The sequence below is a fragment of the Erpetoichthys calabaricus genome, chromosome 12 (assembly GCF_900747795.2).
Source record: "Erpetoichthys calabaricus chromosome 12, fErpCal1.3, whole genome shotgun sequence".
In the NCBI taxonomy this organism is placed as follows: domain Eukaryota; kingdom Metazoa; phylum Chordata; class Cladistia; order Polypteriformes; family Polypteridae; genus Erpetoichthys; species Erpetoichthys calabaricus.
In genome coordinates, this window is record NC_041405.2 from 40003834 (window position 1) to 40016752 (window position 12919).

At 37.9% G+C, this 12919-nt stretch overlaps 2 protein-coding genes across 2 annotated transcripts in view; both read left to right on the top strand.

Annotated features, from left to right (window-relative positions):
* chm (CHM Rab escort protein) overlaps positions 1-12919 on the top strand; it is a 201925-nt gene that overhangs the window by 103755 nt on the left and 85251 nt on the right. Inside the window, exon 9 of the mRNA XM_051935363.1 lies at positions 9846-9923. Coding sequence (XP_051791323.1) covers positions 9846-9923 — 78 coding nt within the window. The remainder of the gene's footprint in view (positions 1-9845; positions 9924-12919) is intronic.
* The window catches only part of tmlhe (trimethyllysine hydroxylase, epsilon), a 294616-nt gene that overhangs the window by 14827 nt on the left and 266870 nt on the right, over positions 1-12919 (top strand). The window lies entirely within an intron of this gene.

Genomic DNA, 12919 nt, shown 5'->3' on the forward strand with positions numbered 1-12919 from the left:
GCTGTAAAATGTTAATGATGGAGTCAGCCTTGCCTGACCTCCGTAAGAACTGAGCGAGGGCTACTGGGCCAGGGGCAAGCCCAGCTAAAGCAGCTAGTACAGAAGAAAAAGACTGGGCAGAGGAAAGAAAAGGGTGAGTTAAAGGTAAGAGTGAGGAAAATGAATGTTGGGACAAATGTTTTTCTAATAACCAATTAACATTTAAAATAACTAGTTAAGAATGTGCTTAAGGAATTGACCATTAGGACACTGAATCAATGGCTGCTGAAAATGGGGCTTTGTAGTGTTATGTAAATAATATATAAAAAAATTGTTAATTTCAAGTGGCAATATCCATTAGCAAAACTAGTAATGTCTTGGCAATGATTAAAATAATTTTTCTTAGACTCCTGAACATTTCTGGATGAATCCAGACTTTTCGCTGGTAGTGTAGTTCTCCGAAAATTACCAAGGAGTTAAAATTTTTATGTTTTCCACTTTTATGGCTAGTCCATTTCTAACCTAACCAGTCCCTAGCCCAAGGTTTTTCAAGGGACTGAACAGTGTTGTGTGGTGGTGGTGTTTTGTTTTTTTTGATGATTATATATTTCTTTCAATAGTGTAATTAATGTGTTTCATAATTTTATAACTAAAGGTAAGTAGAAAACATTTTAAGAGACATGATATTATAAATGTTTAAATACTGTTTAAAGATATCACAATAATTTTTGCCAAGTTTTTCTTAACGAGTTATTCTTTTCACGAGTCTTTTAGTTTGCAGTATCTTTTCCATTTGTCTGATAGAGTAGAAAGTGAGGAAAGCAATAGGAAGAGATCTGTCAGACCCAAAGTCACAACAGCATCAGAAGACAAGTTTCTGAGGGTTACCAGCTTGCTTGATAGGCGCTTCGCAGTACAAAGGCTTATACACAGTTTAGCAGTGGTCAAATTAAAGCAAGTCTCGGTTTTTGCTGTGAAGAGACTGTCCAGTTTGCAGTAGTCCATCAGTAGTTTCTTACTGCCACTGACCCTGTCAAACCTGTAGCTTAAAGTCTCCTCTTCACTGTAAAAATAGAGACTTGCTTTTTTCAACCACTGTTCAGCTGTGCTTGAAGCTGTTGTGCTGTGAGGTACCTATCTGACCTTCAAATTGAGTTGTGACTTTGGGTCTTCCAGATCTCCTCCTATCAGGTTCCAATTGCCTTTGGATTATGTAGGACACCGCTGTACTCACTGATACTGTTTTTTTTTTTTTTCCCCCAATTTCTCTTAATGAAAGGCCTACATGTCTAAGGGTAATAATGCTGTGTCTCATTTCATTTGTTAATTGACATTTTCTTGCCATTATAACTGGAATATTGTTCAAGTATTACTTCAGAGGGTGCAGTAACACAGTCTGTTCCAACTCTGCTTTAAGATAGATAAAGGGTTTTTAAATAATCAACAGAAATTGGGACACCTATTCAAATTGCTTGCTTCAACTTGCAAGGCTTAGTTTACTTTAATTGCAGCCAAGCATCTGTAGGTTGTAACCCATTAGATAGATAGATAGATAGATAGATAGATAGATAGATAGATAGATAGATAGATAGATAGATAGATAGATAGATAGATAGATAGGTAGGTAGGTAGGTAGGTAGGTAGGTAGGTAGGTAGGTAGGTAGGTAGGTACGTAGGTAGGTACGTACGTACGTACTTTATTAATCCCAAGGGGAAATTCACATACTCTAGCAGCAGCATACTGATAAAGAGCAATATTAAAGAGTGATAACAATGCAGGTATACAGACAGACAATAACTTTGTATAATTTTAGCATTTACCCCCCTGGGTGGAATTGAAGAGTCGCATAGTGTGGGGGAGGAACGATCTCCTCAGTCTGTCAGTGGAGCAGGACATTGACAGCAGTCTGTCGCTGAAGCTGCTCCTCTGTCTGGAGATGATACTGTTTAGTGGATGCAGTGGATTCTCCATTATTGACAGGAGCCTGCTCAGTGCCCGTCGCTCTGCCATGGATGTCAAACTGTCCAGCTCCGTGCCTACAATAGAGCCTGCCTTGTTCACCAGTTTATCCAGGCGTGAGGCGTCCCTCTTCTTTATGCTGCCTCCCCAGCACACCACTACGTAGAAGAGGGCGCTCGCCACAACCGTTTGATAGAACATCTGCAGCATCTTATTGCAGATGTTGAAGGATGCCAGCCTTCTAAGGAAGTATAGTCAGCTCGTCCTTTCTTACACAGAGCATCAGTATTGGCAGTCCAGTCCAATTTATCATCCAGCTGCACTCCCAGGTATTTATAGGTTTGCACCTTCTGCACACAGTCACCTCTGATGATCACAGGGTCCATGAGGGGACTGGTCCTCCTAAAATCCATCACCAGCTCCTTGGTTTTGCTGGTGTTCAGTTGTAGGTGGTTTGAGTCGCACCATTTAACAAAGTCCTTGATTAAGTTCCTATACTCCTCTTCCTGCCCATTCCTGATGCAGCCCACGATAGCAGTGTCGTCAGTGAACTTTTGCACGTGGCAGGACTCCGAGTTGTATTGGAAGTCCGATGTATATAGGCTGAACAGGACCAGAGAAAGTACAGTCCCCTGCGGCGCTCCTGTGTTGCTGACCACAATGTCAGACGTGCAGTTCCCAAGACGCACATACTGAGGTCTGTCTGTAAGATAGTCCACAATCCATGCTACCAGGTATGAATCTACTCCCATCTCTGTCAGCTTGTCCCTAAGGAGCATAGGTTGGATGGTGTTGAAAGAGCTAGAGAAGTCTAGAAACATAATTCTTACACTGCCTCTGTCGAAATGGGAGAGGGATCGGTGTAGCATGTAGATAATGGCATCCTCCACTCCCACCTTCTCCTGGTATGCGAACTGCAGAGGGTTGAGGGTGTGGTGAAGCAGCAGCCACTCCATGGTCTTCATCACATGTGACGTCAGAGCAACAGGCCGGAAGTCGTTCAGCTCACTAGGACGAGATATCTTTGGGACGGGGGTGATGCAAGATGTTTTCCAAAGCCTCGGGACTCTCCCCTGTTCCAGGCTCAGTTTGAAGATGCGCTGTAGAGGGCTCCCCAGCTCCAAAGCACAGGCCTTCAGCAGTCGTGGCGATACTCCATCTGGACCCACTGCTTTGCTGGCACAAAGTCTCCTCAGCTCTCTGCTCACCTGCGCTGCTGTAATTGTGGGTTGGGGGAAACTCTCTCCTATGCTGCTATCAGCAGAAGGATGGTTGGAGGGTGCAGTACTCTGAGGTGAGAGTGGGTTAGGGTGGTCAAACCTGTTAAAGAAGTTGTTCATCTGGTTTGCTCTCTTCACATCTCTCTCGATGGTGGCAGCCAGTGATGATCTTCATCCCATCCCACACTTCCTTCATGCTGTTATTCTGCAACTTCTGCTCCAGCTTTCTCCTGTACTGCTCCTTCGCTGCCCTGAGCTGGACTCGGAGTTCCTTCTGCACGCGCTTGAGCTCATGCTGGTCACCGCCTTTAAAAGCCCTTTTCTTCTGGTTCAAAAGGCCCTTGATGTCACTTGTAATCCATGGCTTGTTGTTAGCATAGCAGCGTACTGTTCTTACTGGAACTACAATGTCCATACAGAAGTTGATGTAGTCAGTAGTGCAGTCAACAACCTCCTCAATGTTCTCACTATGTGACCCCTGCAGGATATCCCAGTCCGTAGTTCCAAAGCATTCTCTCAGAGCCTGCTCTGCCTCAGGGGACCACTTCCTGAATGAGCATGTGGTTGTAGGTAGCTCCCTCACTCTTGATTTGTAGTGAGGCTGAAGCAGAACCAGGTTATGATCTGCTTTCCCAAGCGCAGGCAGCGGGGTGGCGCTGTATGCATCTTTAACGTTTGCATACAGTAGGTCAATAGTCCTATTTCCCCGGGTGTTAGTATTATTTCCCTGAAAAAGGCTCATATAAATATCTAACCTAAACTTTAAATTTAAACCTCTGGCAGTTTAATAATAATAATTCATTACATTTATACTGCTTACCTTTTCACCATTTTAGGTCATTCATTGCATTTCAACTGATTAAATTTGAAGGAAAAGCTGAGGTGATCTAAAAGGTGCTCTTTCAAATTTATCTTAGATTACAGGCAATATTACATATCCGGTTTTTAATCATGCTCAAACCTGAAAGGGCTTCCAGGAAAGGTATTGTCCTCACCCCCGTAACCCAATACTGGAAGAAGCTGATATGAAAATATATGTATGTTCTTAGTTTTTTTTCCTTGCATTTCACTTGGAATAAACTAACCGCAGCAAGAAAAAAAACAAAAATTATATATAAGGTTCTAGGGTGTTACACCATTGTTAGCCATTAAGAATGTAGTGAAAAGTCAAGCAAAATGACACCTTTTATTGGCTAAGTAAAAGATTACAATATGCAAGCTTTCGAGGCAATTCAGGCCCCTTCTTCAGGCAAGATGTAAGATTACATCTCTCTTTTTATTTTTATTTTATTGTAGAATCAACTCTCGGCAGCGGCCAGCAGAGCAGCTGTGCATGCACTGTTCTCATCTTTACCACATTTGCCGTCGCTTCCCCTTCCTCTTCATATCTTAAATCATTCTTGAGGCAGATTGAAGAGTGAAAAATTAAAACGTATTAAGTATTTGCAACACAAACACTGACTTAATCAGTTGTAACGTGAAAAGTTGCCAATGAAAGAAGAGATGAAGCAGGCCACTAAGGTGGGGAAAAAAGAGCTGCTCAGGAAGCAGCAAGCGTATCAATCTCTGAGCAAACAAATGCTAAACGTACCTAGTAAGAGTATTAAAACTATGAATACTCAAGTCAAGTGTATTCACTGCATATTATTGTGCAGTGTGCTGTTACTGGTGTGTGTGTGTGTGTGTATATATATATATATATATATATATATATATATATATATAAAATATGTTATAACATATTTGTTCTTCTTTTAAAAAAACAATATATAACTACTACAGCAATACTTATTTTGAGAGACACTATGTCTCCAAACAGTTTTAACTTTGCGGTGCTATGGGATATGACATCTAAATTTGGTACAATGATAGCTGGCAGATTTAGGCCCAAAAGTAAATTATTCAGTGGTTGTGCATCATAAAATGTCTTGGTTATGTAGAGTAAAATGTAGTTTGTTCTGGAGAAATCCCTAAAGCACCAGTTTTTTTTTTAGTGTTTTATTTACTTGATATTGGTACAAAAACAAAAGTTTTTAATCATAAAAATACTTTTAAAAATTTAAAGTGTACTCTTCAGCTATTTGCAACTCCTTTATAAGCAAAGCAATAGCTAGGTATGTAATTTAGGCGCAACAATACCAAAAGCCCTTAGTGCATAAAAAGTTTAGAAGATGCAGGTTTTTAGGAGTAAGTGTTTGAGAAAGATGTTAAAACTGAGATGGCCTGATATCATAGTAAATAAAGAATTATGGAAGAGGACAAAACAAGATATATTATAGATACATCACCAATATTGACATTTCGTGCAAAATAAATTTAAATTTTGATAAAAATAATGCTGTTTTAGTAATGTTCACAATGCATCTGAATCTAATTGTTTATAACTGTCATTATAAATATATATACTATATATACACTGTAAAATGATTTTGATGTTTCAACCTTAAAGTGAGTGTCTGTACATAAATGATTTAAATGAAATTTAAATATTTAATACAATTTCTTCATTAAGTTAACTTACTATTTTAATTTCAGTGTACTCAAAATATTAATGTACTACTGACACTGAATATTAAGATAAAACAACAAATCATTTATTCAGTGTAGTATGGTGAAACTCACCTTCTTTGTATGTCATTATATATCAGTAAATTAGTCCAGGTGTACTAGGTGATGGAAGATCACAGCTTAGTAACCGTCATCTTTAGCCAGATCTCTAACTTTTGCAAGTAGAAGAAACACATATTAATCTGCTGTATTGATATGTATTATCTACTTTGTGCCTTTAATACGTGTTGACATATACAGTTAGGTCCATAAATATTTGGACAGAGACAACTTTTTTCTAATTTTGGTTCTGTACATGACCACAATGAATTTTAAATGAAACAACTCAGATGCAGTTGAAGTGCAGACTTTCATCTTTAATTCAGTGGGGCGAACAAAACGATTGCATAAAAATGTGAGGCAACTAAAGCATTTTTTAACGCAATCCCTTCATTTCAGGGGCTCAAAAGTAATTGGACAATTGACTCAAAGGCTATTTCATAGGCAGGTGTGGGCAAGTCTGTCGTTATGTCATTATCAATTAAGCAGATAGAAGGCCTGGAGTTGATTTGAGGTGTGGTGCTTGCATGTGGAAGATTTTGCTGTGAACAGACAACATGCGGTCAAAGGAGCTCTCTATGCAGGTGAAAGAAGCCATCCTTAAGCTGCGAAAACAGAAAAAACCCATCGAGAAATTGCTACAATATTATGAGTGGCAAAATGTACAGTTTGGTACATCCTGAGAAAGAAAGCAAGCACTGGTGAATTCAGCAACGCAAAAAGACCTGGACGTCCACGGAAGACAACAGTGGTGGATGATCGCAGAATCATTTCCATGGTGAAGAGAAACCCCTTCACAACAGCCAACCAAGTGAACAACACTGTCCAGAGGGTTGGTGTAATCGATATCCAAGTCTACCATAAAGGGAAGACTGCCTGAAAGTAAATACAGAGGGGCACTGCAAGGTGCAAGCCACTCATAAGCCTCAAGAATAGAAAGGCTAGATTGGACTTAGCTAAAGAACATCTAAAAAAGCCAGCACAGTTCTCGAAAAACATTCTTTGGACAGATGAAACCAAGATCAGCCTCTACCAGAATGATGGCAAGAAAAAAGTATGGAGAAGGCGTGGAACAGTTCATTATCCAAAGCATACCACATCATCTGTAAAACATGGTGGAGACAGTGGGATGGCTTGGGCGTGCATGGCTGCCAGTGGCACTGGGACACTAGTGTTTATTGATGATGTGACACAGGACAGAAGCAGCCGAATGAATTCTGAGTTTGTTCAGAGACATACTGTCTGCTCAAATCCAGCTAAATGCAGTCAAATTGATTGGGCGGCATTTCATGATACAGATGGACAAAGACCCAAAACATACAGCCAAAGCAACCCAGGAGTTTATTAAAGCAAAGAATTAGAAAATTCTTGAATGGCCAAGTCAGTCACCTGATCTTAACCCAATTGAGCATGCATTTCACTTGTTGAAGACTAAACTTCGAACAGAAAGGCCCACAAACAAATAGCAACTGAAAGCCGCTGCAGTAAAGGCCTGGCAGAGCATTAAAAAGGAGGAAACCCAGCATCTGGTGATGTCCATGAGTTCAAGACTTCAGGCTGTCATTGCCAGCAAAGGGTTTTCAACCAAGTATTAGAAATGAACATTTTATTTCCAGTTATTTAATTTGTCCAATTACTTTTGAGCCCCTGAAATGAAGGGATTGTGTTAAAAAAATGCTTTAGTTGCCTCACATTTTTATGCAATCATTTTGTTCACCCCACTGAATTAAAGCTGAAAGTCTGCACTTCATCTGCATCTTAGTTGTTTCATTTAAAATTCATTGTGGTAATGTACAGAACCAAACTTAGAAAAAAGTTGTCTCTGTCCAAATATTTATGGACCCAACTGTAAGTAACAAGGTGGTTAGGTTTGCAGATTATGCCAAAATAGGTGGATTAGCAGGTAATTTGGAATCAGTTATATCATTACAGAAGAACTTGGATAGCATACAGGCTTGGGCAGATTTGTGGCAGATGAAATTCAATGTCAGTAAATATAAAGTTTTACACATAGAAAGTAAAAATGTTAGGTTTGAATATACAACGGGCGGTCGGAAAATCATGAGTACACCTTATGAGAAGGGTTTAGGAGTCATAGTGGACTGTAAGCTATTGACTTCCAGACAGTGTTCAGAAGCCATTAAGAAGGCAAACAGAATGTTAGGTTATATAGCCCGATGTGTGGAATACAAGTCCAAGGAGGTTATGCTCAACCTTTATAATGCACTGGTGAGGCCTCTTCTGGAGTGCTATGTGCAGTTTTGGTCTCCAGGCTACAGAAAGGATATAGCAGTACTAGAAAAGGTCCAGAGAAGAGCGACTAGGCTGATTCCAGGGCTACAGGGGTTGAATTAAGAGGAAAGATTAAAAGAACTGAGCCTATACAGTTTCAGCAAAAGAAGATTAGAAGGTGACATGATTGAAGTGTTTAAAATTATGAAGGGAATTAGTACAGTGGATCGAGACTGTTATTTTATAAGGAGTTCATCAAGAACACGTGGACACAATTTGAAAATTTGTAATGGTAAATTTTACACAAACATTAGGAAGTTTTTCTTTACGATAGACACTTGAAATAAGCTACTAAGTAGTGTGGTAGAGAGTAAGACTTTAGGGACTTTCAAAACTCGACTTGATTGTTTTTTGGAAGAAATGAGTGGATGGGACTGGTGAACTTTGTTGGGCTGAATGGCCTGTTTTCGTCTTGTTGTAATGCTTTTGTAGTGAGCAACAGTAGTTATACTTCTTTTATAAGAGCTTTAAGTATTTCGTTACATTTAAGTGAAAAATATTAATGTACAAACTTTGTTTATTTGTTTTTTACTTAAGTATGTTATAATGTCACCCAGCATGCAGCTCTCACTTTTACAACATAAGACTGCCACTGAGATTGACTGTGATGGAAATAGTATCCAGTTATTAGTTGGGACAAAAACTACCAATTATCTATAATTTCTGAAATCCTTCTAGTAAAGAAACCTAATCTTTTATGGCAGAGGCAAATATTTTAAACAAAATTCTTCACCTCCTAAGACGTTGTTGTTGTTTTTTTTTTTGTTTTTTTTTGGGATACAAAATTATTCATGTTCACTATATGTGTAGAGCAAGCAATGGATGTCGAAGAGATTCCTTAGAGGTTATATCTTAACAATATTGTATTCATTAAGGTTTTCTTAATCTCGACAATGCCTTGAGTAAATGCGTTCTTGGTTTCTAAGATCTTGATACTGAGCTTGCAGCCATTTAAGTCACTGAAGTAAAATATCATTTTTTGTTTTTCTAAACTTAGAGTTCTACAGAAATTTGAGAAATAAGTTAAAATTTCAAGTATTAAATGCCTGACGCCCTTCCAAACTAATAATTGATCTCACTGCAAAATAGTAATTATGTCTAACCATTTCATAGCTATTTTCACATCTAAAACTGTAAAGGGGAAGTACATTCCCACACAGTATTAACGTTCATATGCAAATGTAATTTAAAGTTATAGAGGTAGACAGATCTATAAAATCCAGCTAAACGGCAAAAGAAATTATGCAGACAGAAGACTTGAGATTTTCAGTATATGTGAACTTAATGACAATGGATGGGAAAAAGCCAACTCAACTTAACAATTTTGCAGCGCAAAATAAGCTTTAATATTACACATTCATTTGAATTAAAGTTACGGATGGCCACCTGGATGCGTTAAATTTTGGCATACCCATTGTTTTACTGCACATGTTTATGTAATTACCTGTAATGTAACATGATAGTGTGGTACTGTGACTGTCAGAGTGGATATCTTGATCCCATTCACTTAAATATCTCCATTTAAAATGACTAGGGGAAGCAGCATAGTTCATAGTTCCTTAATAGAATATTTCAAAGAAAAATGGTCAGTAGCTACCGGTATTGAGAACTGCAATAATTTAAATAACAAACAAATATTTTTTCAGAACAAGTACCTTAATGTAAAACCTGGATTTTAATGCTAAGTGTGATGTAAATATTTAAGAGTGATCAATTACACTTAAATATTTTAGTTTTTTAAGTAACTTACTTTATAACCTTTTTATAATGTCTCTGTTTCCATACAGGATGTGTGCTGTTTTTGGTGGGATTTACTGTCTTCGTCATGGTATCCGGTGTCTAGTAGTTGACAAGGAAACAAGAAGGTAAATGACCACTTCCTAATGACATTTGCCATATTAATTGAAAGATTACATGACTGAATAACAATGAAGAAAGGTATGCCAAGACTTAATAATCTCTAATAATCAAGTCACAATTAAGAGTTCACAGGTCATTGAATCTTTACCCAATCTAATATTTTGTAATGTGGAACATAATTTTAGCAGTGTACGTCGGACTAAGGTTGATTATAGAGGAGGAAGTTAAACTTCTAAAAAGGAGCAGGAGCGGTTTTCAAAATCAGTCTCGTGCTATATTATAGAATAGATGTTCACATAAATAGTCAGGTACTCCGTTTGGTTTCCATTTTTTAGAATGAAATGAGACTTTCAAGTTGGGGCTAAAAAATGTAAACCATGTGGTCCTCCTTTCATAGTGAATGGTCAGTTAATGTTTTTGTAAGGTTAATATCAATATCTAAGTTGCAAATTAAGCAGGTTCAGTTAATTTTTAAGTGGCATGTAAAGTTGAAGAAAGTAGTAATATGCATTAAAAAACACATATAGTGTAAAGTTGTCCAATATGTCATATGTAAATTTAGCTCTCTGTTACTAGTTTTGCAAAATTATTGCAGCAATTTCTTTAAGGAGGGAATTGTGGGATGTGGTGGGGCTTTGTGGACAACTAAGTTTTGTGTGTTTCCTCATTAGTTAACTTATATAAGTCCATGGGGAGGGCTACTGGGGACACCTTTTTTGTTCAAATTTTTCATTTGTTCATTTACCAATAATAAGAAATTCCCAGCCAGCAAACAAACTATGAAACCAAAGACCAGTTCTGCAGTATCAGTTTTAGCACACTCAGAATAGTAGCACAGAGCTGTAATTCTTGCTTCAAAGCGTCAGGTTCTACACATTTTCCCCATGTATTTTTGGATTAATTGATATCAGTGAGTGTCAGTGAGTTTGCTCACTCTCAAAGGTTGTCCTGAGAACTTTTATTACCATACCTTCAGCAATACCTACAGTAAAAAAATGTGATAATGCCTTTTTCATTTAGAGATTTTTTTAATTGTGTGTGGACATGGCACGCCACAGTAAGGGCCAGGTTTCAGGTGTTTTTGACTTTTCCAAAAATCCAAGGCTTTTATTAAAAACACAGTAAAGTTTAATCAGTTCAGTTTATATATATTTTTACCTGTACAAAGTATATATAGTAAAAGATACATGCTATGCTTTCCACTCAGTAACTTCAGGTCCTTGTTAAGGTCCCTGAAATTTTGGACTGTAACCTTTTAGTGACTCATTTCTCTGACTTTGTCATAAAGTCCCCAACATTTTGCTGCTCATATATTCTAAAACTACTTTTGTGTAATTTAGGTGCCACACAATTGCTTTTGAGATGCATCATGAGCTTGTAAATGGCTCTAGTGTAAGTTTCTTCGAAAACTAAAAATATTCTTTCTCTTGGGTAGTGCCTTCAATTCTCAACCAAATATCATGAACAGCCCTTTCTAATATGAGTCGGTTAAGAGAAAAGCCAGTGGTAGAATGAGCAGTAATACAATAGACTTGAAGTGAGCATACGAAGATATTCATCCCAATTCTTTTAATCTAAGTCTATAAGAGGGTATGGTTCAATTGGTCATTTAGTGAGGAATGGTAAGAAGGTTTGGTAATTTGCAATTAACAATATGCCTCAGCAAAAACAGCACTCTCAAAATGTCATCCTTGATCAATTTGCATCTCAAGAGGATTTCCAAAATGTGCCTTTTTGCAGTTATTTAGCTACCTGCCTTTCTATTGGAAATGCCTCTTCCTAGATTATGAACTGGGTGGAGGCATTTCCATTATGATGAGAATGTACTGTATATGTTGCCCGACCGTGATAAGGAAAGGAGCCCAAGAATATCTAGGTGAACTCTGTCCTTAGGTGCCCCAGCCTATGCCTAATAAATAGGTCTAGATTATACTGCTGCAATATAAGAGAAGCAATGTGTGAATGTTTGTGGAGAATTGCAGGATACCTAACTTCTTCTGGCATTGCAGCTTTGTTGAGTCTTCCTCCAACACTGAATATTCCATCTTGTGTGACTGGGTCAAGTATAAAGACTTGACTGTTCTTTTTTTACTGGAGATTTTTTCTTTAAAGCTTTTAATTCTTAAAGCAATTCTTGTAGTTGACTGACACAGGTAAGCTCTGTTTCAGCTTTAGCCATGTCTTCTTCTGGTTTACTTTCTGATTGCATTACTTCAAATTGTAATGTTTTTCTTTCAAGTTCAGCAGTACGTCTTTAATCACTAGAAACCATACCACAGTTTTCTTTTAAGTGCAACCATTCTGAGGGGATGAGTTTATTTACAGGTTCTGTGAACTTTTTTTTTTACACTTGTCATGTTAACTGCACAGAGTTTAATTTCTGGATAATCTTCAGAAAGTAAATCATTCATTTGTTCTGGTCGTTTTGGCCACTTATTTTCTGGCATTAACAAGAAAATTGGTCCTTGTGTCCATGTTGTGCTTTTAAGGAAGCTGTCTATGCTTAGCCCTCTTTATGGTAGATCATCTGGATTTAGGGCAGATGTGACATACTTCAGCTATGAAGGTCATAAATAATCTCTGATCACTGAGATTCCTTTGGCAACAAAGGTCTTGAATCAAGTGTTTTCTTTTGAGATGTACTTTAACACCGTGGTGCTGTCAGTCCAAAATGTAGATTCTTGTAGGGTATTTGAAGTTTACCTTTTAGCATCTTGTCAATTTTGACTGCTATAACAGCCACTGTTAGCTCCAGTCTTGGAATTGTGACATGCTTCAGTGGTGCTACTCTTGACTTCCCCATTAAATGTGAACAATATTTTTTGTCTTCATTATTCAAGAGAACATATGTGACAGTGCCATATCCATCTTCACTGGCATCTGCAAAATGGTGCACTAGTGTTGACTTTATGGTTCCAAATCATGTTGGTTTGAGGCATCTGTCTATATAGTAATTTTCTAATAACTAAGCCATCCATCCAGTTTTCCATTTCTGAACGTG